Source organism: Aspergillus foveolatus (assembly GCF_047715535.1).
Source record: "Aspergillus foveolatus strain CBS 279.81 unplaced genomic scaffold BDW70scaffold_34, whole genome shotgun sequence".
Classification (NCBI taxonomy): Eukaryota; Fungi; Ascomycota; class Eurotiomycetes; order Eurotiales; family Aspergillaceae; genus Aspergillus; species Aspergillus foveolatus.
Genome location: NW_027396098.1, coordinates 1 through 23,386, shown reverse-complemented (window position 1 = coordinate 23,386; position 23,386 = coordinate 1). Strand labels below are relative to the sequence as shown.

The 23,386-nt window shown below is 47.0% G+C and overlaps 11 protein-coding genes across 11 annotated transcripts; 7 read left to right on the top strand and 4 right to left on the bottom strand.

Annotated features, from left to right (window-relative positions):
• Window positions 1-92: 92 nt before the first annotated feature.
• Window positions 93-3,009, top strand: las21 (mannose-ethanolamine phosphotransferase LAS21). The gene is made up of 7 exons (XM_073737282.1): window positions 93-345; window positions 396-440; window positions 491-779; window positions 826-953; window positions 1,007-1,377; window positions 1,437-2,414; window positions 2,464-3,009. The coding sequence occupies exons 1-7, from the start codon at window positions 161-163 to the stop codon at window positions 2,994-2,996; spliced, it is 2,529 nt and encodes an 842-aa protein (XP_073594674.1). The 5' UTR covers window positions 93-160; the 3' UTR covers window positions 2,997-3,009.
• A 64-nt stretch (window positions 3,010-3,073) lies between these two features.
• On the bottom strand, window positions 3,074-4,011 carry BDW70DRAFT_138768 (uncharacterized protein). Its single transcript, XM_073737280.1, has 2 exons — window positions 3,609-4,011; window positions 3,074-3,528 (listed from the first exon to the last, which is right to left on the bottom strand). The coding sequence occupies exons 1-2, from the start codon at window positions 3,833-3,835 to the stop codon at window positions 3,126-3,128; spliced, it is 630 nt and encodes a 209-aa protein (XP_073594673.1). The 5' UTR covers window positions 3,836-4,011; the 3' UTR covers window positions 3,074-3,125.
• Window positions 4,012-4,608: 597 nt separating this feature from the next.
• On the bottom strand, window positions 4,609-7,331 carry BDW70DRAFT_151227 (putative meiosis protein MEI2; the record flags this gene model as incomplete). Its single annotated transcript, XM_073739262.1, has 12 exons — window positions 4,609-4,844; window positions 4,897-5,002; window positions 5,063-5,134; window positions 5,193-5,214; window positions 5,288-5,341; window positions 5,446-5,476; window positions 5,615-5,681; window positions 5,732-5,767; window positions 5,818-6,177; window positions 6,232-6,666; window positions 6,712-7,090; window positions 7,141-7,331. 12 exons carry the CDS (start codon window positions 7,329-7,331, stop codon window positions 4,609-4,611), a joined length of 1,989 nt encoding a protein of 662 aa, XP_073594672.1.
• A 1,131-nt stretch (window positions 7,332-8,462) lies between these two features.
• On the top strand, window positions 8,463-11,403 carry BDW70DRAFT_73706 (Rab GTPase-binding exocyst subunit SEC15). Its single transcript, XM_073744721.1, has 9 exons — window positions 8,463-8,613; window positions 8,668-9,660; window positions 9,715-9,846; window positions 9,897-9,998; window positions 10,049-10,155; window positions 10,205-10,340; window positions 10,393-10,842; window positions 10,898-11,148; window positions 11,197-11,403. Exons 1-9 carry the CDS (start codon window positions 8,563-8,565, stop codon window positions 11,270-11,272), a joined length of 2,298 nt encoding a protein of 765 aa, XP_073594671.1. The 5' UTR covers window positions 8,463-8,562; the 3' UTR covers window positions 11,273-11,403.
• Window positions 11,213-12,669, bottom strand: hapE (CCAAT-binding factor complex subunit HapE). Its single transcript, XM_073744718.1, has 5 exons — window positions 12,451-12,669; window positions 12,367-12,380; window positions 12,251-12,307; window positions 11,550-12,191; window positions 11,213-11,466 (listed from the first exon to the last, which is right to left on the bottom strand). Exons 1-5 carry the CDS (start codon window positions 12,530-12,532, stop codon window positions 11,464-11,466), a joined length of 798 nt encoding a protein of 265 aa, XP_073594670.1. The 5' UTR covers window positions 12,533-12,669; the 3' UTR covers window positions 11,213-11,463.
• Window positions 12,670-12,973: 304 nt separating this feature from the next.
• Window positions 12,974-14,283, top strand: BDW70DRAFT_73677 (Fcf2 domain-containing protein). The gene is made up of 4 exons (XM_073744719.1): window positions 12,974-13,034; window positions 13,090-13,429; window positions 13,483-13,639; window positions 13,867-14,283. Exons 2-4 carry the CDS (start codon window positions 13,260-13,262, stop codon window positions 14,245-14,247), a joined length of 708 nt encoding a protein of 235 aa, XP_073594669.1. The 5' UTR covers window positions 12,974-13,034; window positions 13,090-13,259; the 3' UTR covers window positions 14,248-14,283.
• Window positions 13,991-15,655, bottom strand: BDW70DRAFT_169095 (purine-nucleoside phosphorylase; the record flags this gene model as incomplete). The annotated part of the gene is made up of 7 exons (XM_073742610.1): window positions 13,991-14,399; window positions 14,452-14,731; window positions 14,787-14,989; window positions 15,043-15,107; window positions 15,167-15,246; window positions 15,308-15,386; window positions 15,451-15,655. 7 exons carry the CDS (start codon window positions 15,653-15,655, stop codon window positions 14,364-14,366), a joined length of 948 nt encoding a protein of 315 aa, XP_073594668.1. The 3' UTR covers window positions 13,991-14,363.
• A 228-nt stretch (window positions 15,656-15,883) lies between these two features.
• BDW70DRAFT_138728 (mitochondrial 37S ribosomal protein uS10m) lies at window positions 15,884-17,144 on the top strand. Its single transcript, XM_073737279.1, has 5 exons — window positions 15,884-15,961; window positions 16,014-16,174; window positions 16,224-16,268; window positions 16,342-16,766; window positions 16,829-17,144. The coding sequence occupies exons 1-5, from the start codon at window positions 15,908-15,910 to the stop codon at window positions 17,005-17,007; spliced, it is 864 nt and encodes a 287-aa protein (XP_073594667.1). The 5' UTR covers window positions 15,884-15,907; the 3' UTR covers window positions 17,008-17,144.
• A 186-nt stretch (window positions 17,145-17,330) lies between these two features.
• On the top strand, window positions 17,331-19,007 carry BDW70DRAFT_138726 (tryptophan--tRNA ligase MSW1). The gene is made up of 5 exons (XM_073737278.1): window positions 17,331-17,750; window positions 17,801-17,881; window positions 17,938-18,053; window positions 18,103-18,221; window positions 18,271-19,007. The coding sequence occupies exons 1-5, from the start codon at window positions 17,358-17,360 to the stop codon at window positions 18,714-18,716; spliced, it is 1,155 nt and encodes a 384-aa protein (XP_073594666.1). The 5' UTR covers window positions 17,331-17,357; the 3' UTR covers window positions 18,717-19,007.
• A 246-nt stretch (window positions 19,008-19,253) lies between these two features.
• BDW70DRAFT_138725 (pepsin-like aspartic protease) lies at window positions 19,254-21,403 on the top strand. Its single transcript, XM_073737277.1, has 4 exons — window positions 19,254-19,444; window positions 19,622-19,982; window positions 20,030-20,348; window positions 20,404-21,403. The coding sequence occupies exons 2-4, from the start codon at window positions 19,788-19,790 to the stop codon at window positions 21,336-21,338; spliced, it is 1,449 nt and encodes a 482-aa protein (XP_073594665.1). The 5' UTR covers window positions 19,254-19,444; window positions 19,622-19,787; the 3' UTR covers window positions 21,339-21,403.
• Window positions 21,404-21,736: 333 nt separating this feature from the next.
• Window positions 21,737-23,190, top strand: BDW70DRAFT_73632 (S-adenosyl-L-methionine-dependent methyltransferase). The gene is made up of 3 exons (XM_073744717.1): window positions 21,737-21,864; window positions 21,918-22,243; window positions 22,312-23,190. The coding sequence occupies exons 2-3, from the start codon at window positions 21,927-21,929 to the stop codon at window positions 23,072-23,074; spliced, it is 1,080 nt and encodes a 359-aa protein (XP_073594664.1). The 5' UTR covers window positions 21,737-21,864; window positions 21,918-21,926; the 3' UTR covers window positions 23,075-23,190.
• The last annotated feature ends 196 nt before the right edge of the window (window positions 23,191-23,386 follow it).

The following is a 23,386-nucleotide window of genomic DNA, read 5'->3' as shown; positions in this document are numbered from 1 at the left end:
ACCCTGCGCCTCCTGAAATGGCAAAGGACCAGCTTGAAAGAACATATGTAATAGTACTCCGTTGGAGTACGGAGTAAACTCAGACCAATTCAAACAATTTGATGTGGTCATACTTGATGGTTGCATGTGCTCGCCGTGATCGCTCAGCAACCAGTTCAAAATGGTGCACCATTTGCTGGTGCTTGTGGCCAATGTGCTCATACCAATCGCTGTCTTAGTCTTCTCTCTCGGTTTTTTCCCGTATAAACCTCTTATTTATGGCCTGGCTACTTTTGATTCCTTTGAGGATCGGCCGCCAAGAGTGTTTGATAAAGTCATTTTCATGGTGGTTGATGCTCTACGAAGGTAAGTACTTGTAAACCCTCTATTCCGAGTACCGCAGCTGAGCGACAAAGTGACTTCGTTTATTCAAACAACTCCGGTTTTCTATTCACACAGAGGTTCGCAATCTTATTCGATCCTGCCTGATAGTCTTACTGACTTACAGGAGCCTTATCCGATCCGGTGCTGCAATTCCCTTCACCGCTTATGCAGGCTCCCCGACAGTTACAATGCCTCGATTGAAGGCTATGACCACAGGATCTGTGCCGTCTTTTCTCGACGTTATTCTCAATATAGCTGAGTCTGACACATCGTCAACCCTTGCATACCAAGATACGTGGCTGGCCCAAATAAGAGCGAATGGCGGGCAACTTGTAATGTACGGGGATGATACCTGGCTGAAACTGTTTCCTGGGACGTTTAGCAGATCAGATGGGACAACGAGCTTCTTCGTATCAGTCAGTCACTTGTCCATTCACAACGACTTCTGACTAACATTTACAGGACTTCACCGAAGTTGACACAAATGTGACTCGGCATATTCATGATGAGCTTGTTACAGGTGATTGGTCAGGTATGATAATGCATTATCTAGGCCTGGACCATATTGGGCACAAAGCTGGACCGCAAAGGTGAATGGCAACCCGTTTCTTCATGCAACTCTTAAATCTGATAAACGTGCCAGTTCATATATGGTACCAAAACAACATGAGATGGATTCTATAGTCGCGCAAGTGTACAGAGCCATGGAGCAGGAGGCTCACCTACAGTCAACTCTCTTCATTCTATGTGGTGATCATGGAATGAACGATGCTGGGAATCATGGGGGTTCTTCGGCAGGCGAAACTTCACCTGCCCTACTTTTTATATCTCCGAAACTTCAAAGCTTGGGCGCTGGCAGGGAAAGTCCCGTGAATGCGACACATGAACTACAGTACTATCGTGTTGTGGATCAAACCGACATTACGCCGACTCTGGCTGGTCTTCTTGGACTACCTATCCCACTGAACAGCCTGGGTGTATTCATTCCTGAATTTCTAAATATGTGGCATCTCGGTGGGCATGATATGAATTGTTGCTAGGGTCAACTGATACTAACTCTTCTCTAAATACAGGTTCGCAGAGAATACGACTGCTCGTCGAGAATGCTGAACAGTTGTTGAAAGCACTCAAAGAAACATATCCGAACCACAATTTTGAAGATAATACATTGCCGGCTAATTGTTATGGTGATTCACCGCGTGGTCCTGATGGAGCACTTTGTGCCTGGGTCCAAGCACAAGAATTGCTCCGTCAATATGGAGCAGATGCAACGGATGACATTTATGTCCAGACTGAGGTAGAATCCGGCCTACTACGCTTTCTCAGATCTTCCCAAGAAGTTATGAGCGGCGCTGCTAGCAATTACGATCTCAGGTACCTCTCGTTAGGTATATGTATTACCGGCCTCGCAGTCTTATTTTCTATACCTGCAACATATAAGGCGCTCTCAAATCACACTCTTCTAAGGCTGTTCCTGATAACAGGCGTTCTGCTATACGGTGCAATGATGTTTGCAAGCAGTTATGTGGAAGAGGAACAGCAATTCTGGTACTGGATATTTACGGGATGGACCTTCTACCTGCACGTCAGATCCATTCAACTCCAGAAAGCGCCTCGAGGTGCGGCATATCTTCTCCCTGCCGCCATCCTAGCAATCTCGCACCGGTTCATGAGACGTTGGAATCAGACAGGTCAAAAATTCGCCGCTGAACCTGATATTGCTAGGTTATACCTTCCGAGTCACCGGATTAATCTCTGGCTTTTGATTGTTGTGACTTATGCTGACGTTTGTCTACATCTAATGGACGACTTTTCTCCATCCTTGATATGGCGTCTGCTCTGCCTCGCGGTGACGGCTATGTGCTTTATATTCAAGTTGGTTTTTGCAGCATCTGAATCGCCAGAACTTCTCAATGAGACTACGGTCCAAACTGTTGCAACGTTTATGGATGGTATCACACTTGTCCTATATGCGCGGGTTGCCATGGGCGGGATTGCTCTGCTCTTTATGTTAATATTTATGAGAAACGGCAAACTGCATATAAAACAAGGTAAGCAAGCAAAATTGGCGGACAAACCGCATATCTGACGGAACCGTAGGGTTATTTCATGAAGCTCTAACGCTCTTCCTTCTAACCCAGTCGAGGGTAACAAATGTGCCTATTTTTCTCTTCTTCAGACTGCAACTCAAAGCTTTGACATGGATGAACTTGCATTCTGTTGAGATTACTCTCACATGTTTGCTGATGCAATACGTAACTTTTTTTGCATTTGGTGGATCGAACGCTATATCTTCCATCGATCTATCTAACGCATATAATGGCGTCGGTGTTTATAACGTCATTTTAGTTGGCATTCTGACATACGTGGGCAATTGGGCCGGCCCGATTTGGTGGATATCTGCCACTAAGCTTCTGAGAACAGGGCAATCTCATGATGAAATCTGGACTCACATTGCACTTTTAACTTTCCATGCGGCCTCTATCTTGACCTCTGTTATGGCCGCATGTACGGCATTGAGGACTCATCTTTTCATTTGGACCGTATTTTCGCCCAAATATTTATACACAATGTCTTGGGTTATTATCCATCACTCGATGAACCTGCTGCTCCCAACGGTAGGTAGGCAGTGATGCGGGACCTCTTTAGTGATTTTTTTTTTGAGTATTTGTATATATGGTCGAATATATCTTTATGAATCATCCTCTTTGGGAAATCTCATCAAGAGTACTAAAGGTCCAGGTCCAACCGGGTGATATTTATCAAAACAGCCCATCGAAAAGATCATCTATCGCATTTTTCCTCCTCTGCTTCTTCGTTTCCGTCTTCTTCTTTTTCTTCTTCTTCTCGGGTTTCGTCGCGTCTAGAGTTTGGGACGCGCTTGGTTTATTCGACACTTCCAAAACGGGCTGAACGGGCAGCTGCAACTGGAAGTCCTGAGCAACTTCCGATGGCTCTGCAGGCCGTGGCAACGCTTCTCCTATGTCATCTATGCGTGTAGGTAGCCCTGAGTAAGATGCGAGTAAATTATGGCTAGTTTCTACCGGAGACGGCAACTTGAATTCTTCAGCAATGCCAGTTGATTTTGAGAGCTGTGCAAGGATAGCGAAGAGTACAGTGCCGAGAGCGGAAAACTGGACATCTGCTATGACTACCGAAAAGGCTCTGGGAATAGGATATCAGCCGAGCTTCGAAAAACCGATATACTTTAGTCAAAAAGGGCGTTCAACTGCGGTGAAACTCACAGGTAACACCTCGGTAGAACCCGATCGGCCAAATATTGTTTATAGGTTTCAGCAGAGGTGCGGAAATCTCCTTGCTTGCTCGAGCTCAAAGACATAGCTAGATTCCAGACGGCTCGCTTCAGAATCGAGAGCCATTTCCACCACTTCGTCCTGCCATGCTGGTTCCTGTTGCGGTGGAATATGAGGTGAAGCATGGAGTAGATGCGGAAGACCTCATCTTCTTCCATATTTGTGCTACTCACCGAATGCTCAGAAGAGCAGACTTTACAGCCTGCCGCTCACGTGGCCAGAAAGAAGGGACTGGACCAGTAATGATGTTATCTATCACATCAGCCGGTGAAGTTAGAATGAGGAGGGCGCATCTCAGCTTTGAAGGTGAGCATTAAGAGAAAAATATGCCAACGCCAGAGTCCAGGTTCGCCGCTTACAACCGGCCCCACGATTGCCGTGGTTCCTTCTCCGCTCCCAAGTCCATATACAGAAAAGTCGCATAGTACTCCGAGTCTATATGGTGCTTCATACTTTTATAACTGGCTCCGATCTCGACAATCACGGTACTGCCACCTGTGTATTCTATACTTTGCTACTGGATTTGGAAAGTACCATCAATAAACTATTTCGTAAGCAAGCAGCAGAAGACCGCCAATCTGGCCATGTCCCCATCTTGCTTCAACTCATCAGCATTATCATCATCCGTCGTTATGTACTCTGTAAACCCCACTTGAATTCCCAACGGAGATGAACCCAACATTCAGACTCAGACCGAGACACCACAATCAAGCCAACCTGGGCATAGAATGGCTTTTCTCTCATGAATCAAAACTGTTGGTAGCCCCTCTCCAAGCCCGTAATGCACTCGGAACAAGAAAAGTATGAAAAACAGTTAAACCACAGGAACAAATGCAGCAGATTAACGAAAGATTGAATCACTGAGCGTTTTTGTACACAAACATATCAATTGCTCCTAAGTTTGCCAGCGGAGTCACTCGATGAAACAAGATTAAGAAGTTTTAGGGCCATGGTCGGAGACGGACGAGTCGTACCACATTTTCATCCCGGGGTAGGTGCAAGGAGCGCTTTTCAGGCCATTGCCCACAGCACTAAAGGGACGCCTGGGGGCGAGGGACCGAACGTACACTATTTCCCTCTCAGCCGCAGTGGTCCCACGATCGAATTGAGAGCGGCGGCGACGCTGCTCATCTCGATACTGTTGCCCGACTCGTGGCGCAAACAAACCTGGCGTGTTCCAGTTAGCATTTGTCATGCAAAACTTTATTATATCACTAACCGACGTGTTCTGCATTCTCGATGCTGCGGCGCATCTTTGAGGGGTTATCAGGTCCGGGGAAACGGTCCTCCTTCCCAGCGAGAGGCCCAGTGCCAGTATGAAATATCTGCCCCGCCATGAGTGTTCAATAACTCCGGCATCCTTTGCAACGGAAAAGACATCTTACCTTTGGGCGGAACGAAGGGTGTTCAAGCATCACTGAACTATTGCGAAACTTTTGTACCAGACAGTCCTTACCCTGGATGGCTGCTCAAAGTTTAGAACAAATACCTTAAACAAGGCAGGATAATACTGACTTGCGTATGACACTTCTGCGACCTTATCGCTGTTGAAGCAGTTCCTACACATGGTATTAGCATCTACGTCGGGCATTCTGTAAACTTGGGCATACCAGGTGCGCCCTGCTCGTGCTTTGACAAACTTTTGAACAACGTAAGTGTATGCTCTGCGATGACTCAGTGCTAGGAAGCCACGAAAACTAACATCAATTATATCAATCGGCTAGAATATCGTTAGCTCCTTATCAAGGCTATGAAGAGAGATACTCACATCTTCGAAGTTGATGAAAGCATAGCCAACACTGGAACAAGTGGTTCAGTAAGACCAGGGATATCTATGTCAACTTGTTCCAACATACTTGCAGTTATTTGCGAAATCTTTAGAGAAACTATCAGTCATCACACACGATACTAAGCTTCGAGTGGCAGTGCACACTGACCAATACGCAGGTACATAAAGTCATATTTCCCGTGGCTTGTTTCGTCAACGATGGCTTTGAGCATTGTCTTGCGAAGTCAGCCTTGAGTTCTCATCTCGTTTTCTCGATGGTCTTTACCTGGTCAATCTTGTTGGGAATGTTTCGGAGCATGATCTGTATCAATACTGAGCATGGCTAGAGTGAAATGCAGCTGGGGACCATACGGTGGTGCGGACATCCAACCCGAGGCGGATACGCTCGACATCCACGGCATTTTGGTTCGTTAGGCGTAAATCTGGGCAGCGGGCGATCTCGCGACGGGGAGAAGGTAGAACACTTTCCCCCGCTCTTGTCATCCAGTCCATTAATCCAGCATGTTCGCCAGGAGGAATTGTGGATCGGCCTGTTGGGCTAAGCTCCATGTAAGGAGCACGGCTGTGCCGAGGCGAGGCCCAGGAAGCGTCTTTTTGATAAGAAGCGTTCAAGCAGGAAGTGGATTTCTTCAAAGAGCACGGACTCTGGGGAGAAGGATATGCTTCACTCTCCACGTCCGGCTTGAAGAATGAAATTTCAACAACGCAATCCTTCGAAAACTGTTAGCGTTTGTTCAAATAAACAGTATAATGACCACGACTTACATCCACAGACGTTCCATTGAGGGTTGTCATGACATTTTCGGCGTCACGGGTATTGAAGTACTCAATGTGAAACTCAGAGATGTTTTCTTGGCTCGAGAGTAAAGGAGTGAAGGCCTGGATATCCCCAAAGGTCATAGCGAGTGTCTCCAATGATCGGGCTACAGTATGTTGATTCAGACCTGGATTACGGCTGTCATAGTAGACAGTAGCGAGCAGTTGACCCTCATAATTGGAAGTTTGAGGAAGCAATGCTGGATCCAGATGTTGCACGTACTCCCTGGGGGTTAGCGGAAAGACCCTCCATTCCGGTCGAAGAAGGCGGACTTTCTCAATTGCCTTCTTGGCTTCGCGGCAATCGGTAAAGGAGACATATACATTGCCTTTAGAGCTCAATTCTGAAAGTATAGGACCTTTGAGAGAGGTAAATTCGCGGCGCTGTTCCCGTCAGATTCGCAAAAGATGAATAGCAAGGTAACTCACGTTGAAAAAGCCAGCCAGAGACATATAAGTTAGATTGTTGGGAACATTCTCAATAAGCAAAGCGCGTGTATTTCCCTCCTGCTCGGCAGCCTTTCTGGCCTGAACACCGCAGTCCCTATATACTCTATCACTTCCAATGGCACCATACTTCGGTAGGGACCCCTCCGGGCGGCCGACCTTGGAGTTGCTGCCAGAGTCAGCCTTGGAGTCGGCTGTCAGGAGGCTGATGTTGCTGGGGGATACATCCTTGGTCATAAAGTGAGCTCGGCTCGCACTCGCAGAGTCTGTCAGTCCAATGGGAGTGAAACTCGCAGCGGTTGGAGAAAGCTGGGGCCGAGTGGACACATTTGCTGAGACAAGAAATGGGTCCGAACAGGCACTGCAGCCAGTTAGCAAGAGTCCATATATCAGCGTCTGCAAGTTACATACTTCGAGAAGAACTGTTTGAAGCCGGTCCAATCATCCAATGGACCACAGGCACTTGATTCAGAGAGTGTTTTCGATCGCACATCCTCTGGGGAGAATGCAGTGAGCTTCGTATCCGGCGATCCATTTGGAGAAGCAACACCGTCCGTGGAGCCGGGGCTGCTCAGCCCACGAGAAGAGTTAGTTCCTCTCATGTTTAAGGCCTACCGGAGACTTCTCAAAGGCTTGTGGTGTGTTCCTTCCACAAGTAGTTGATCCAGAAGATTGCCGTGCAAGTAGTGAACAATGGAGCCTGAGATCTGTTTCTTTGATTGAGTAGATGAGAATGTGAATGCACGTTTAAAGTAAGTGCTTGTTATTGATCATGCTCGGTTAAACACAAGGTTGCTAGATTGATGACCTCTCACAGAGACGGCAGAGAATCAAAATGAGAGGAGAGGTCAAAGAAATGTCTTTCAATTATAACAACACCGCCGAGAGAAATGAGTGCTGGTTCAGGTATGCTATATCTGTGAATCACAACATAAGCTTTCTGGACATATCCAGTTCACTAGATAGCACTACTTGAAACCACTCTGCTTGTTATAATATTATTTTCATCAGCTGTACTGAGGTACATCTCCTAGATGCACTAGGCTTTTGATGTCTAGCCCGGCAGGCGGTTCCTGGTAGAAGCTGTATACCTGTAATGGATTGCTGGGATCTGAAAGTGAAGACTTATTTTACCTATCAGCATGGTATAGGCATAGCATTCACCTGCAGCAATATGTCATGGTTCCCTTGAGCAGAATGTCCCATGTCTATTTCTTGCTTGACATAATACTGCCAAATGACATTTATGTCCTTCGACCACGGGAATTGCCTGCGGGCTATAGCGTAACACAGTTGCATCAGACGGAGCCTGCGTTGTGTTTCATTTGTCAATGGAATCCTCGCTGCTCTCAGCAAATTGACTCTTCCTAGAGAGCATTATACGATTTGGACTCGCCCTGGTTAAGCGAATCCCTCTAGGATACTATCTCAGCAGGGAGGGTAATCTCACTTCGCATCAGATATAAGTTATGACAAGCTGCCATTTCCTGGCTGAACTAAAAAGGATACGGATATAGGCCGGTTGGAAGTCAAACAACGATAAACAAGTACGCCCAACTAGCGAAATAGGTCGAAACGTTTCGAGGTCAAATCAAGATACGAGCATGGCTCTGGGCAGGCCAAGGTTCCACAGATAAGCAGAAACGTTATCGGCGTGGGGTGACTGAACCTCGCGGAATCGCGGGCCATCAGTCCTTGGCGTGGACAAGCTAGCTCCTCCACCACAGCTTCTTATTATCATTTGTGAAAACTCTCGCATAGTAACTCAGCACTTCAAGCTACCTCTCCTCAGGACAGAGCGGTAACACTTGCAGAATCATAATTATCGGCAACATGCCGTCCATGGTCCCGTCACGAAGTGAGTCCCTATATGTGTTGAACCAAGTAAGTGCACCCTACCATTATGCTTCATAGCTGGCTAACGCCAAGTACTTGCAGATAATCATATCGCCTTCGGACACCGATTATCTAGATCAATTAATTCCCTCTATTAAAGAGTACAGCGTCGGCAACAAAACGTCCGAGCTACTACGCTCCCTCTCTAAGTTTGCCAGCGACAAAGAGACGGAAATTGAGAATATCTGCAATACAAATCACCAAGAATTTGTCTCTTCAGTTAATCAGCTTCTTCACATTCGGGAAGGCACTGTTAGTTTGACAGCGGAGATACTCGACCTCAATCAATCCATTCAGGCAAGTACAGAGAAGTTGGCCGAACAAAAGAAGGCCCTGGTAGAATCGCGACAGCATCGTCTAAATATCGACGAGACGTCGCGCGCGATTCAAGATTGTCTTGAAGTCCTCCGTCTTGCAAACCAGGTCCATGACCTGCTAGCGAAGAAAAATCATTACGCGGCACTTCGTGCCCTCGAGGAGCTTCAGAATGTCCATCTCAAAGGGGTGACTCAATTCCAGATTGCAGACATGATCCAGCGCTCCGTTCCAGCGACTCAAAGAGCGATAGCCGAGGCAGTGATGTCGGACCTCAATACTTGGCTATACAGGATCCGAGAAATGTCACAGTATCTTGGAGAAATAGCATTGTATCACACGGACTTACGGAAGACCAGACAAAAAGAGCGAGCTGCAAAATTGCCGTATCTGGAGCATTTCAAACTGAATTCCGCCATTGAATTGGTTTGCGACGAGCACGAAGAATTTGACCTTCTACAGAATGAAGAGCTCCAAGTTGATTTCACCCCGCTCTTCGAATGTTTACATATCCATCAGTCCCTGGGCCAAATGGAAAAATTCAGGGTCGAATATGCAAACACACGCCGTCGGCAAAAGGAGCTTCTTATACCGGCCTCTGTTACATTAGTGGACGATGATGGGGCAAGCCTGCATAATCTTCTAGAAGAAATGGCAGGCTTCGCGATCGTTGAGCGTGCTACCATGAAGAAAGTCCCAGACTTAAGATATCCGGTTGAGGTGAGTTTTTTCTTATGACACAGTTAGCTTTGCCATGCTAACAAGCGAGGTCAGGTTGATGAACTGTGGGACTCAATGTGCCATACTGCAGTTGGTCTAATATCAACAGCTCTCCATGAGGTTGACAATGCGGAGAGCTTGCTAAAAACCAAGAATCTCATTGCGCTCTTTATGCAAACAATGAATGTAGGTACCTTTGCCACAATTGGCAGGTTATTACTAACTCCAACCCACAGACTTGGGACTTTGCGATGGGAGCTTTCGAAGACTTACTCCTTACCCTGTTCAAAAAATATGCTGAATTGCTTAAAAAACGGTTCAGTGACGATTTTCAAGAGGTAGGCGATCCAGAAATTCCTAGCTCAATCCTGCTGCTGACATTCCAAAGATCGTATCTACCGATGATTATATGCCAATGCCGATTCAGACGCCCGAGGAATTCGATAAGGTACTCAATGTAAGCTGGTATACACCCAGCGAACCGCAGGAACAAGCGTATGTGCCCTCCACATTATTTACATCTAAAGGTGTACTGACTCATCAGCTTTCCCTGCGTTTTGCCATTCTCTCAAATGTACCCGTTATGCTGCATTGATATCCGCAATTTCCTCAATCAATTTTATTTCTTTGCGAACGACGACTTCACAAATCCTGATACAATCGACGCGACGTTAAAGGATGTGAGAGCCTTCCGCAACTGAAACATCATAGGAGATTTTCTGACTGTATCAGGCATTAGATGAGCTCCTCTCTAGCAAAGTCTGTGACACTCTCGTTGAGCGCCTCAACTCCCAGTACCTGGGGCAAATTGTGCAGATACTTATCAATCTGGAACACTTCGAACATGCATGCCATGAGCTTGAGCTCTTGCTTGCCGCAGCCAGATCGCAGAACTTTTCCAGCGAACCAGTAGCCTTGAAAGCGACAGGCAAGTTCCGAGATAACAAAAAGGCGGCGGAGAAGCGCATATTCGAAGTGGTTAACTCGAAGATCGACGACCTCATTGAAACTGCAGAATACGACTGGATGGCCGCTGCAGCTCCCACAGAGCCAAGTAATTACATGCAAACTCTTACCCGTTTTCTCTCTAATATTATGAATTCTACGCTTCTTGGGCTTCCCAAAGAGATCAAAGAACTCATCTACTTCGATGCGCTCAGTCACGCGTCAACCATGATCCTCGTATGTCATTGCGTTGGTGCGATATGTTTGCAGAAAGGACTAACTGATTACCTAGGCCCTCCCGCTTTCAGCGGAAGTGAAAAGAATTAACCCTAACGGAGTGATGGCTCTTGCCAAAGATGTTGAATATTTATATCAATTCGTCGACAGTCTCAACAACCCCATTCTTCGAGAGAATCTAGATGAGCTGCAACAGACGGTTCAGCTAATGCAAGCGGAGAACGCGGATGAATTTTATGACATATCCATGCGAAATAAAAAGTATGGGCGTGTAGATGCCATCAACGGCCCTACTTTACTGGAGAAGTAAGTGGCGCACCCTCAACTAATTCATACGCATATTAATTATCACAGACTTACGCACACGGTTCAGAGCCCTGTGAAGATGGATAAATTCCCAACGTTATCGTCAAGATTCGGAAAAAAGTAGCATGGCTAGCACTTATTACTCTTTTAATTTATCGTTGTATCACCAATAACGCAAAGAAGTAAATAATCAAAATGGGTATTTAAAATGTAGTCTCGATACTCTAAAGCATAGCTGGTGCAGTCGCCCGGTGGACAATCTGAAACAAAGAAACCGCCCGGCTGCGGAGAGACGATCGATCATTCGACAATAAGTCACTGTAGAGGTTATGAGATCAGTACTTCAGGTCAAAATAGAACGAAAGCAACTAGATTGCCAAACGGAATCAACCGACGCGTACCTGCTGCGGGGGTAAATGAGGGTAAGCAGTATACATTCCTTCAAACATTTGGGTTTGAGGCTGGGCATACGCCGCTGTTGGGTCTGACTGTACTGCTCCTCCATACATAGTTTGCTGCCTGTATTCCTGGTCTTGAAGAGGATGCTGTCCTAACGCACCATAGTCTGGCGGTGCCATATGATGGGGATGATGCTGAACTCCGTGCTGAGTCTGCGGCAACTGGCCCGCAGCGGTAGGTCCTCCAGGCCCAGCTGGCGCACCCGCTGACTGACTCGAGCGCTTTGCATGCGACGTGGCTTCCTCACGGGGAACAATATCGATGAGAAAATCGAACATGTCAGACTTTGACAACGCTGCTGCAATGTCTGATCTCTGCAGTGTTCTCCGTTTGTTGTCTTCAGCATGAATCCATGCCCGCATAGTCAACTCGGTAATAAAAACATCACAGCCCTTAGCAAACAAAATCGGAGCCTCTGCGGATATCATTTTAACTTCCGGGTCAGCCTTCATGACCTTCTTGATGCGGGCTAAGGGTAGTTGGTGGATTTTATAATCATGGTTATCGGATTCGAGGTGATTGATTACGTGTTGCCAATACGTCGTCAAGATGTCACGGGCTGTTCCCTGCAAGCCCTGGTTGACCTAGGAAAACGCTCAATTAGCGCTGTTGATAGAAAGAGATTAGTGTTTAGTGTACGCACATTTGCCCAGGTACCAGTATACAGCTCAGCAACTGGAGCGAATCCTTGTGCGGCGAGCTATAGATGGCGCAGAGTCAGTTTACGAGGTAATATCACTTTATTAAAGGGTACTATACCGCGGCGCTGGCACCTATGACCGTGTCAGTCTGATTGCCATTTGATTCATAGATGCGCGAGACTCCGTGAAAAGGGATAGTTACCATAGTGTCCACCTTGTCTCGTGTCGTACACGGGCTGCTGCCTCCCCTGCTGCTGTCCAGGAGTCTGCTGGGCTTGCTCCATCGTGTCAAAGTGTTCCTTCTGGCTAGAATATATGATATCGATCGTGGTGTGAGGACTTGCAAGATGGTCCTTAGGGATTGAGGTTTCGAGTCATAGACTCAAGAGACGCGACACAGTAATAACCACGCAGTAGATGACGATCCGTGAGAGAAACCTCGTTGTCAGTGCGCGATACAGGACTGACTGGATTATATTACGCAATACAAGCAGGATCTGAGCAGGATCTGAGAAGACAAGATATCCGTTTTGGAAGTGGTCAGAAGCCTGGGAATCATCAAGGAGTCAGCGTCACAGAGCGCGCCAAGAACGAGTTGGCCTTAAGTGACGTTTGGCCTCCGCACCGAGTCGGCTGGAACAAATTTTTAGTAGTCAACGCCGTAAATTACAGACCATATATTTACAAGTAGTGATTGTTTCAGAAGTTTGCATGTCACTATGCAAAAAATCCTCTGTCGCGTGAGCTTATATGGTGCCGATACTCTTAACAACATTTGGTCCACTGGTATGCACATAACTACTTACATATCAACTATTATTAATTATACAACCTAATTTAGGAGGAATCCAGCTGTTCATCACGAGCTCTGCCTAAGCTCGCCCCACAAACAGAAATTTCTCGCATCGCAGTCAGCAGCTTTCTGCTCCTCTATAAATCGCTAAGCTCCCCCTAATTTACTTCTTCCTTTTTACTCTCTCATTTGTGCTAAACACCCATCTGTACTTAGCTATGGATGTATTGCCTGAGCTTCCAAATGTGCAGTCACAGGACCATAATGAATTAACTGATGACAATATCCAGCATCTTCTCGCTGAGGCAGAGAAGCGGCTTCGCAACGACACGGTCAGGACCGCCAATGATTCCGTCGGGCTTCGTCAATCTGGACAGGTTCTTCCCAAGTACGTATTATTGCAGTCGGCTCTCATGGGCGAATGCTAACATCTTCCCCTAGCATTCCGAAGCTCTCTTCTGGGTCCTCCTTAAAACCTTATGTTCGACAACACAATGATGTTGCAGTTGTTGATACAACAAGGATAATCGACCCAATAGTCAGTAACTGCACTCAGTCATCTGCCAATCAAAAGATAGCGCCGAAGACCTCTAAAAAGGTAGCTTTCTTGTTTACGCGCCGCCATTCCCTTCTTGTTTTTGTTGATTGCTATGAGGAAAACCAACCCATCGCGCAAGCGCTTGATGCAGTTTCTACAGCCCGTATTGGGCTGCGCTGTTATCATGAGAGTCACTGTTTCATAGTTACTCTGAGCATCATTATTCCGTCCACATTCTTTTTTTACCAGTCTCCAACTAGCGATTTGCTGATGATCCTATGTTTTAGGATAAGCCGACTGCCGGCAGTGAATGGTTCAATCTTCCAAAAACCGAACTGACGCCTGATCTAAAAAGAGACTTGCAACTTCTACGGATGCGTTCCATATTAGACCCCAAACGACATTATAAAAAGGAAAGCGGCAAGGCGCAGCCTCCAAAGTACTCCCAAGTGGGAACTATCATTGAAGGTCCGACCGAATTCTTTAGTGGCCGCATCCCCAAGCGAGATCGCAAAAAGACGTTTGTTGATGAGGCTTTGGCTTTGGAGAAGGAGACCAGGCGCTTTGAAACCAGGTACAATGATGTGCAGCAGAAGAAACGAAGTGGGAAGACGGCATTCTACAAGAGTCTAGTGGCCAAAAGGAAAGGCAGGAAGAATCGACGTTGATATATTCGACAACCAAGCTATCTAAACCCCAAGAGAAGTACCTGCACGGACGGCCGGATCTTAGGAAGTGGTTTATCCCCTCTGCTCCTGCTGTGGCGGTGTCATGATTTGTGACACTAGGAAAGTTTGGATATGACATGCACAACCAGCTTCTAACAAGGTGTCAATCTTCAGCATGGAAAAAGATAACGCACTAGCACTTACCTGCATGTCCTGGGCTGCCTCTCGGCCAGCTTCGAGCACCTCTTCATGGTTGGCTTTCCCCTCTTGCAGGATGGCATCTAACTCTTTCACATCCCTTCCCTGGATGAGATGATCATCCCCACGGGGAACAGGTGAAAGCACAGCATTATTTGTCACCAAACTGAATGCTATGATTCGCAAGCCGCAGTGCCTTGCAACCACAATCTCGGGGACTGTGGACATTCCCACAACATCCGCTCCGAGCTGGCGGAGCAATCGGCACTCTGCTCTCGTTTCGTAACTGTGGCATTGTCATAACAAACACCCCCTGCAGCAATTGAGGCGTATCAGCTTACCTTGGTCCACCAACGAAGGCATACACGCCCTCATGTAACCTTCGTTTACTGGAAGGGTCCAGGTATTTTCTCCAGGCTTCGTGTACCTGACGACGCAAGTCAAGATCATACGCGTCCGACAAAGGTGGGAATCGGGGGCCAAATTCCTCGCAGTTGGGACCTCGCAGCGGATGGATCCCAGCTAGACCAGCGAGGAAGATATGCTTTACGGTCTGATTAGAGCAATCAATATTTCTGGATGATGCCCTCCACTTACATCATTCAGTAACACAATGTCGCCCACAGCATAATCAGGGTTAAGTCCTCCGGCGGCGTTCGTCACTGTTACATATTGTCCTTAGTCTGGTGGCGGCCTCTCTGCACACGGTGAGGGAGCTTACAGACAACAGTGTCGATTCCTAGTAACTTGAAAACCCGGATAGGGAACGTCACTTGGTCTATGGAATGGCCTTCATAGTAGCTAAGCAGTTGACATATCTTAGTTAACCAATTCATTTCTACTATTATAAGGGCATTCTCACTGAGCGCGGCCAACCATCAAGACTACCGGAACTTTCTTGTCGATGAGGCCGAAAACAAGTTTGCCAGCATGTCCCGCGACTTTATAAGTTATAAGCAAACGGACCGCCTTCGAAAATGGATTGTAAGGCAGTTTCGGACTGACCGGTCAAATGTGGGAAATGAGGAATATCAGAATAATCGATTTCTACTCTTAGGTCATTGTCAATTGTGTTTGCAAGCCCACCTAATCCAGAGCCGCAGACGATAGCTACACGAGGAGCTTTGAGTGGTTCCGGTAGGAGTTTTTTTATGAAATCGAAAGCTTCATTTGTTTTTTCGAGTGCAGAAGGGCGCGCAGATAAATCCATGATGATTCGGAAAGTCAGGTATGTACGGTGACACAGGCACAGGTAAAAAGATGCAGGACCTCTATACTCAAGGAGGTCCCTGGTTCAATGAAGGAAACGAAGCATGGCAACATTTATTCGAAAGTGCCGAAAAGTGGGCTGTTGATCTAGCGTCTGATTAGTAATGTGTCAACCCAACTAACTGCATCGGTCAACACCGACGAGTCAAGCAGAAATTCTATCTTAGTGGTTAGGATCTTAACAGGAAGCGAAATGTCACTATTCTCACCCCATAGGTTTATTCTCAGAACGAGCAGTGCATTTCAGGTACAGTATAACCATAAACCCCACACGGCCTCATGTTGACATTCTTGACCAGCTTGCTACGGCCACGCGAGCACTCCTCAGTACTTCTAGTCAGCTAAGGAACACCAAAGACCCTCAGTTGAGCTTAGCCGAGCAAGCACGCGCAGAAGAGCCGGTTGCGTCTTCGCGCTCTCAGTCGACCAGACCTGAGCAAAAGAGCTTGGAAGAAGAAACGTTAGCCTCTCCTTCAATGTGCACTCGGCTTCATTGCTGACGGACGCAGCACAAAACAAGCCCAAACACACGCTGACTCAACTGGGAATGAATGGTTTGTTCTTCCTCGTATCCATTCGAACCGCCGTGCAAAAAGTCAGGCAAGCCTTTTCCTAACACAGTTGTAGGGGAGCACGTTTAACCGATCTTAACACCAACGCTCGATTACCGAGAAGTGTCCAAGCACTGTATCTGCGGCCGCTCCGAAGAAAAGCTGAATATGGTCTCCCGGTTTGCGACCTTCAGTTAAGATCGTATAGTGTGCGAAATCTCGAGTTCTTTGCAGACTTCGCTATCCGTGCTGCTTACTACCTGAATCTCCCTGCCTCTGGTCCAGTGCCCCTACCGAAAATCGTCGAGCGGTGGACCTTTCCCCGTAGCAGTTTCGTACACAAGAAAAGCCAAGAGAACTTTGAACGTATAACCGTCCGCAGGTTAATTCAGATCAAAGATGGCAACTCTCAGGCTGTGCAAGCATGGCTTGCTTTCATCCGGAAGCATGCGTTTTACGGTGTCGGAATGAAGGCCAATATCTGGGAACATGAAAGTATTGGTAAGAGTTCTTGGTGCTCTGGTGACTGCAGTTCCCATTTTACTAACAAAGTCTAAACTCAGAAATTGCGAAAACTATGGACCAAACTCTTCCGGAGATCGAGAAAACCCTTGAACCTCATATTTCGCAATTCGGTCGTCGAGAAGATGCAGAGCCCGCTCATGATTTGATAGCCAATTTTTTGGGAAGCGAACGACTGTCGCTCAGCAAGGGGCCACTGACTGATGTTCGCAGAGGATGAGCTTTCTCTAAAGTGAATGCTTTAACCTCACAGCTGTATATTACTGCTTTCCTTGTCATTGTATAGTTATCGAAGTCACGGAGTACAGGTGTCAAGAAAAGTTGAATCACGTAGAAATGGAGAATCAGTAATTAGTCGCCGCGCCCAGAAGCTCCTCTTACTGGTTCGTACCACGTAGTAGCTATCTAATTATGCCACAACTCAAATTCGTCTAGGCTCAAGCGAGAGTGCAGCTTGGAACAGCCTCAACTCGGTCACGTGCTCTTTTCTTGAAACACTGGCGTCGTAGACTAATAACAAGAACCTTTAATCTTGGGCCCACACAAAAGTCTTCAACATCTTATAAAGTCATGCTTATTGCAGCCAAACAGTATAGCCATTGGCTTCCAGCATGCAGGGTGGTTAAAGGAATTAATCATGAAAAGTGGCTCCGTGCTAGACTCGGAAAGCCTTCTCGAAGATGGAAAACTTCACAGAACACGCAAGCACCTACTGTCTTTTCTGGAATCCAACCCACGGGCGTACCACATCTGGGTAATTTCCTGGGTGCTCTTCGTGAATGGGTTAAACTTCAAGAAGCTGCCACCGATAACACCAAGTTGATATTCTCCATTGTTGATTTACATGCATTGACAGTGCCTCAGCAAAGCAGTCAATTGAGGAAATGGAGGAAAGAGGCCCTCGCAACATTGATAGCTGTGGGTTTAGATCCAAACCGGTCGACAATATTCTACCAGTCTGCTGTATGCTGCAATCAATTTAACTTTTACTAGTCGGCTAATTGACCCGTCAGGTCCCCCATCATGCTGAGTTATTTTGGATCTTGAGTACTGTAGCTTCTACGGGTTATCTATCTCGGATGACTCAATGGAAGGTGAGTATAGAGTATTGCAAGTCATTTTGTGGTCTCCGGTACGATAACATCCGCAGAGCAAACTCCAACTGCCAGAGGATGCGAGCTTGGACAACTACGAGGTTCGATCAAATCTACGCCTTGGTCTCTTCTCCTACCCAGTGCTCCAAGCTGCAGATATCCTGGTTCATAGGTGTGACTGCCAACAGTTTTGATGAATATCATTTGCTAAGGTGATACAGAGCCACCCATGTTCCAGTTGGAGAAGACCAAAGACAACATCTGGAGTTTGCCAGGTATACCGCAAATAGCTTTAACCATCTATATGGGCCAATTTTCCCCTCCCCAGAAGCACTAATTTGTGAGGCCGTATGAACTGGTTGAACGATTCTTGGACTAACTGTCTTAAGCCCCCGCAAAGAGAGTAATGTCTCTGAAAGAGCCGACACTCAAAATGTCAAAATCTCATGCGGATGAACGCTCGAGAATAATCCTCACCGACTCTCCTGAAGATATCCGACGAAAGATCAAGGTTGCACTCACAGACTCAGAGCCTGGCATAACTTATGATCCGATACGCCGGCCGGGCGTATCAAATCTCATAGAGATTCTCAGCCATCTCGAAGGAAAGCCGTGCTCTGAGATTGCCTCATTATACCAGGAAGCAACCCCCCGTGCTCTCAAAGAGCATTTATCTGACAAAATCTGCCAAATCTTATCTCCAATCAGAGAGAAGTTTCATGCAGTAATGGCAGACGGCCATGTGTTGAGCGCCATTTCAGAGGAGGGGGCCCAGAAAGCTCGTGCCAATGCTGAGATTACTATGAAAAAGGTTCGAGAAGCCATAGGTCTTTGAAGCCCTGGTGCTGCGTCCATGTACTTTCAAGGGACCATCAGTCCCGTATAGCATGTTTGAGCCTTCAATCCACGACCGTATCCGCGTGTCACATGTCACTTGCAATCTGTCCAACTCTTTTATGGCAGCCAGCAAATGTATATACATTTCTTACGATGTTTGACTCTATGCGATCTATCCACAAGTATCTGTAGCTAGCTAATTGCCCTGGATCGGGAGATGTACGTTATCAGTTATAGAACCATGGGATCACCACGCGTGCCACAATACCCCTAGTTCCATGGAAGTCACCACGCCGGTCTCAAACTTATTCTTACCGCCAAACACCTGTGCCTTTGAGTCTGCTTGACCTCGCCGAAGCAATCTAGATGGTGCCTGGCTGATTATGAGGGTCTGGAGTGGGGTTTTCTAATATCAATCAGCCTATTACAATGAAGCCGGCAATCGCGGACAATTAAGGTTTCCGGCCGATCCGACTTGGCAGAGCTTACGTCGCTTTCGGTCATTATTGTGGGGTGGCTTGAATCCTTTCATGGAGTCTGTTGTTGCTTGTATTATTGTGGTTGCACTCAACTTTGAAACCTCTGCAATTCTTTTGTGGTGATTCACAAAGCATTCACCACTCACTATATGAGAGACTGTTCGTGGTCCTACCTGTCTGATAGTACTGCTACGGATTGTATCCAAAGAGCCCTATTAGCACCTTCAGATACAAGGTCCAGACACAGGTAAGCCCCCGGATGGCTCCCCTCCCTCAGCCTGTACTACTAGCCCAGTGATGACGACAACACAAGATGCGACATAAAACCAGTGGATCATAAGCCCCATTCAAGCCCCCTCCCCAATCCAGGCAGCAATAGAAACAGACAAATTACAAAAAGCTCACCATGTCCCACTCATTCAAGCTGAGCGAAATTTCAATATTTGTTGCTTAAACAAGGACAGCCAATCACCCGACTCAAAGCTCTTCAAGCCTCTTCTATCAAACAACATACCTGATCTTCGAGCACTTACGACAGCAGTTGGAGCTAATCTGCGGCGGAAGTCCGCCGTTGTATAAACAAGTGCACAATGTGGAAGGTTATTTTTGTTATAGGTGCTTTTCTCTTTACACGATGCTCAGGGTCGGCTCTGATGCTTCGACGAAGTGACTCGCCATCAGTTGTTGAGTTGAATATCCATCGCAGTGAGGTTCCAGATCCTGTAGCAAGGGACCGAAGGAGGCGAAAACGAGACCAAACAGTCTCGCAACTGATAGACAATGAGGTAAGTCGCTCATAAGTATATATGCCATCGTACTTACGTCTCTATAGGAAACGCTGTATTTCTGCAACCTAACTGTTGGAACTCCAGGGCAAAGCTTACGATTAATTCTTGATACTGGTAGCAGCGATTTATGGTGCAACGCTGCGAATTCAACACTCTGCTCTTCTCCGAAAGATCCATGTCGCATATCTGGATCATTTGACCCAAGCTCGTCATCATCTTATTCTTATATCTCTTCTGATTTCAACATTACCTACGCAGACGGAACTGGAGCCGCCGGGGACTATGCCACTGACACAGTCAGTATTGGTGATGCAACAATTAAAGACTTCCAGTTTGGAATTGGCTACACATCCAGTTCAGCAGGTATGTTGAGAAAATGTTTTGTTATATCAGTAGCTGTAATATTGATGGCTCTCAGAGGGCGTCTTAGGAATCGGTTATCCATCAAATGAAGTCCAGGTTGCTCGATACGGAGACGATGCTTATCCCAATCTTCCTCAGTTCCTAATGCAAAATGGGTTTGTTCAGTCGAGCGCTTATAGCCTTTGGCTAAATGACCTTGAAGCGAATACCGGCTCACTCCTGTTTGGAGGGCTTGATACGGAGAAGTATCATGGCGACCTGCAAACTCTCCCCATTCAGACCGTCAATGGAGAGTATTCTGAGCTGATAATAGCTCTCACTGGCGTCTCGCTGGATACCGAGGCCAGGAAACATACAGTGTCTTCAAACGCGCTACCAGCAGCAGTGCTCCTAGATTCCGGCAGCTCTCTATCATATCTACCTAACTCAATTGCCGAAAAAATATACGATGACCTTGGCATTTCCTATGAGCCGTCCACTGGTGCTGGATACGCGCCATGCAATTTGGCCCGGCAAAATATTAATGTGACCTTTACGTTCTCTTCACCCGAGATCGCGGTTGGCATTGATGAACTCATCATAGATGCCGGAGATCTTCGTTTTTCTAACGGTGAACGCGCTTGCATATTCGGCCTTGTTCCAGCTGGAGATAGTACCGCTGTACTTGGGGATACCTTTCTGCGCAGCGCATATGTTGTCTATGATTTGACAAATAACGAGATTTCTCTCGCCAAAACCAATTTCAACTCGACAAAGAGTAATATTCTAGAAATTGGAACCGGTAGCGATGCCGTTCCTGGAGCTACAAAGGTATCGCATCCTGTCACTTCAGTAGTGGCCGATGGGTCTGGGGCTAGAATTGGTGCGCCAACGAACACTGAAGACATTGTGCCATCGGCGAGCACAGGCGCAGCGGTTGTGCTAGGGAGATCGACAATATCTCCGGTGTTCGCTGGCGCTGCAGCATTGGGGTATATGTTTGCTCTTTGAGATTTTCGTACAAGATAAAGCTGATTCTAGGTAGATGAGTATCAATTTAAGACCCTTTTGACTTTAATGTACGTGCTTATAAGAGGCTCCGGGAATCGAAATCCAGAAATACTTTAAATTGGCTAGCTGAGATCGGTTCTAGAGTAAGATGGGCGGGTGGATGGGTGAGCCAAGTACCACACTTGTAGGCGCCCGGAGACAAATACTCGGCGTACATTTATGATTGACGTGCTCGACGTATAAACAGCCTACGGCAGACTATTACCATCTTATCCCGTGGTGGGTCCCCCACCTATTGTACCTTATGTTCGGTTCTAGTGCTTTGAACATGTTCTGCAGACTGCGCACTATCCGGGGCCGGTCTCGGATAAACTGCCGAGCTTGCTAGATACTAATACTGGGAAACAGATAAACTACAGCCACGCCACCTTGTGGTTCAGCTTGCAACTTTGTGAATAGTTGTCTCGATAGGGCTGACTACGGAAGGCGGCCAAGCCACCACCCGGGTACAGACCAATTATGCTAAGTATAAAATCCACATAATCCTAGTCAGTCCCATTTGCGCTGATGCCGCACAAGACCATCCAAATGCCCCGGCTCACAACACGGGCTATCCTCGAAGCAAGCAAATATGACCGCCTACTTCCTCTTCTTCTAAGGGAGTGTCGCTCACTCAGCTCTGCAATAGGTGAGTTACGATGGCTTCAGGAACGAGCACAGCGTGTCGTATCTCCGAAGCCGATGGACGACAGAACTGGCGGGAAACAACCCCCATCTGGCTGGAGAAGGCTCCTGAAATCAATGTGTAAGGCACGATCCAGGGGTGTGCCCCTCCAGTATATACTTGGTGATCAGCCATTCGGTGAACTTGACATCAAATGTACGAAAGGTGTATTAATTCCGAGGTATCATTCCTCTGACCAGTTTTACATTTAAGCACATCCAGATCTCTCCTAATCTCCCAGCATATCAGGCATGAAACAGAAGCTATAACTTTCTACACCGCGAAGCTGATACAGGATCGCATGTCCTGTGTGGAAAGGGATGGAGCAGCACCCCTACGCATCTTGGACCTGTGTACGGGCACAGGTTGTATATCACTACTTCTGCACAGCCTGCTTTCGCCCTATTTTCCGCGATTATCTATTGTCGGTGTTGACATTAGTGCCACAGCTATCAGATTGGCGAAGGAGAATGTCGAGCGAAACGTTCGCTTGGGATCACTGTCAGAACGTGCTCTAAATGAAGTCGACATTCAACACGGCGATGTGCTCGGGCTTAGCTCTAGTCCTCTCTCAAAACTGGAGGACCTTTTCGACCGTACGACCAGTCTATCTCCATCTTCTGGACCTCACTGTGATGTCATCATCTCCAACCCGCCGTATGTTTCCGTCGAAGAATACCATGACGGAACAACATCGCGCAGTGTCCGATTGTTTGAGCCAAAGCTTGCACTAGTGCCACCGGAGAGTACTCTTTCAACTATGGTAGAATCAAAGCATGTCCGGCGTGAAGACATCTTTTACTATCATATCGCGTGCTTGGCAACCCTTTTTAAAGCCAAAATGACAGTGTTAGAGTGTGGGAGCCGTTCTCAGGCAGAAAGGGTCGCCACCCTATGCAAATCTGTCATTGGGAAGCATGGTTATTGGAGTGGTCCAGTACTGGTTGATGTTTGGTCAGTGACGGGCTTTGATACGGGTCCCAGTGCAGTGATTGTATATAGTCCTAGTTGATAACTTGACTGCTTTGATGTGGATCGTGTAACGGGCAGAATTATTTTCAACTGGCTGTCCTGTATAAACGAATATCACAAGCTTAGAGAAAGAAACAAGAGATAGAAACGCAGATATCTTCCTCCTCCCTTTTATCAACCTTCCTTAATCATACGTCAAGACTTCCGACTTCCCGGACTTGCATGCCGACGGATCTCTTTCTCGAAGTTACGAGGACGGATCTCTTTTCCTACGAGGCCGCAATTCCGAGACTGTACACTGATGTTGCAGAAACCTTATTTAGAACCAGGTTGAGGGCATGGCCGACAACCA

Excerpts from the sequence above, each read along its gene's own strand:
- las21 (XM_073737282.1), top strand. The coding sequence starts at position 161 with ATGGTGCACCATTTGCTGGTGCTTGTGGCCAATGTGCTCATACCAATC. Across the intron at positions 346-395 it reads GTGGTTGATGCTCTACGAAG|TGACTTCGTTTATTCAAACA; the intron begins GTAAGTACTTGT and ends TGAGCGACAAAG. Across the intron at positions 1,378-1,436 it reads TCTAAATATGTGGCATCTCG|GTTCGCAGAGAATACGACTG; the intron begins GTGGGCATGATA and ends CTCTAAATACAG.
- BDW70DRAFT_138768 (XM_073737280.1), bottom strand. The coding sequence starts at position 3,835 with ATGGAAGAAGATGAGGTCTTCCGCATCTACTCCATGCTTCACCTCATA. Across the intron at positions 3,529-3,608 it reads GTTCTACCGAGGTGTTACCT|AGCCTTTTCGGTAGTCATAG; the intron begins GTGAGTTTCACC and ends TCCTATTCCCAG.
- BDW70DRAFT_73706 (XM_073744721.1), top strand. The coding sequence starts at position 8,563 with ATGCCGTCCATGGTCCCGTCACGAAGTGAGTCCCTATATGTGTTGAAC. Across the intron at positions 10,156-10,204 it reads AGCGAACCGCAGGAACAAGC|CTTTCCCTGCGTTTTGCCAT; the intron begins GTATGTGCCCTC and ends CTGACTCATCAG. Across the intron at positions 10,341-10,392 it reads TCGACGCGACGTTAAAGGAT|GCATTAGATGAGCTCCTCTC; the intron begins GTGAGAGCCTTC and ends TGACTGTATCAG.
- hapE (XM_073744718.1), bottom strand. The coding sequence starts at position 12,532 with ATGGAGCAAGCCCAGCAGACTCCTGGACAGCAGCAGGGGAGGCAGCAG. Across the intron at positions 12,192-12,250 it reads ATACTGGTACCTGGGCAAAT|GTCAACCAGGGCTTGCAGGG; the intron begins GTGCGTACACTA and ends GCGTTTTCCTAG.
- BDW70DRAFT_73677 (XM_073744719.1), top strand. The coding sequence starts at position 13,260 with ATGGATGTATTGCCTGAGCTTCCAAATGTGCAGTCACAGGACCATAAT. Across the intron at positions 13,430-13,482 it reads TCTGGACAGGTTCTTCCCAA|CATTCCGAAGCTCTCTTCTG; the intron begins GTACGTATTATT and ends ATCTTCCCCTAG. Across the intron at positions 13,640-13,866 it reads CGCCGAAGACCTCTAAAAAG|GATAAGCCGACTGCCGGCAG; the intron begins GTAGCTTTCTTG and ends CCTATGTTTTAG.
- BDW70DRAFT_138728 (XM_073737279.1), top strand. The coding sequence starts at position 15,908 with ATGTCACTATTCTCACCCCATAGGTTTATTCTCAGAACGAGCAGTGCA. Across the intron at positions 15,962-16,013 it reads GAACGAGCAGTGCATTTCAG|CTTGCTACGGCCACGCGAGC; the intron begins GTACAGTATAAC and ends ATTCTTGACCAG. Across the intron at positions 16,269-16,341 it reads GACTCAACTGGGAATGAATG|GGGAGCACGTTTAACCGATC; the intron begins GTTTGTTCTTCC and ends ACACAGTTGTAG.
- BDW70DRAFT_138726 (XM_073737278.1), top strand. The coding sequence starts at position 17,358 with ATGCTTATTGCAGCCAAACAGTATAGCCATTGGCTTCCAGCATGCAGG. Across the intron at positions 17,751-17,800 it reads CAATATTCTACCAGTCTGCT|GTCCCCCATCATGCTGAGTT; the intron begins GTATGCTGCAAT and ends TTGACCCGTCAG. Across the intron at positions 18,054-18,102 it reads GCAGATATCCTGGTTCATAG|AGCCACCCATGTTCCAGTTG; the intron begins GTGTGACTGCCA and ends AAGGTGATACAG.
- BDW70DRAFT_138725 (XM_073737277.1), top strand. The coding sequence starts at position 19,788 with ATGTGGAAGGTTATTTTTGTTATAGGTGCTTTTCTCTTTACACGATGC. Across the intron at positions 19,983-20,029 it reads CGCAACTGATAGACAATGAG|GAAACGCTGTATTTCTGCAA; the intron begins GTAAGTCGCTCA and ends ACGTCTCTATAG. Across the intron at positions 20,349-20,403 it reads CTACACATCCAGTTCAGCAG|AGGGCGTCTTAGGAATCGGT; the intron begins GTATGTTGAGAA and ends GATGGCTCTCAG.
- BDW70DRAFT_73632 (XM_073744717.1), top strand. The coding sequence starts at position 21,927 with ATGCCCCGGCTCACAACACGGGCTATCCTCGAAGCAAGCAAATATGAC. Across the intron at positions 22,244-22,311 it reads AAAGGTGTATTAATTCCGAG|GCATGAAACAGAAGCTATAA; the intron begins GTATCATTCCTC and ends CCAGCATATCAG.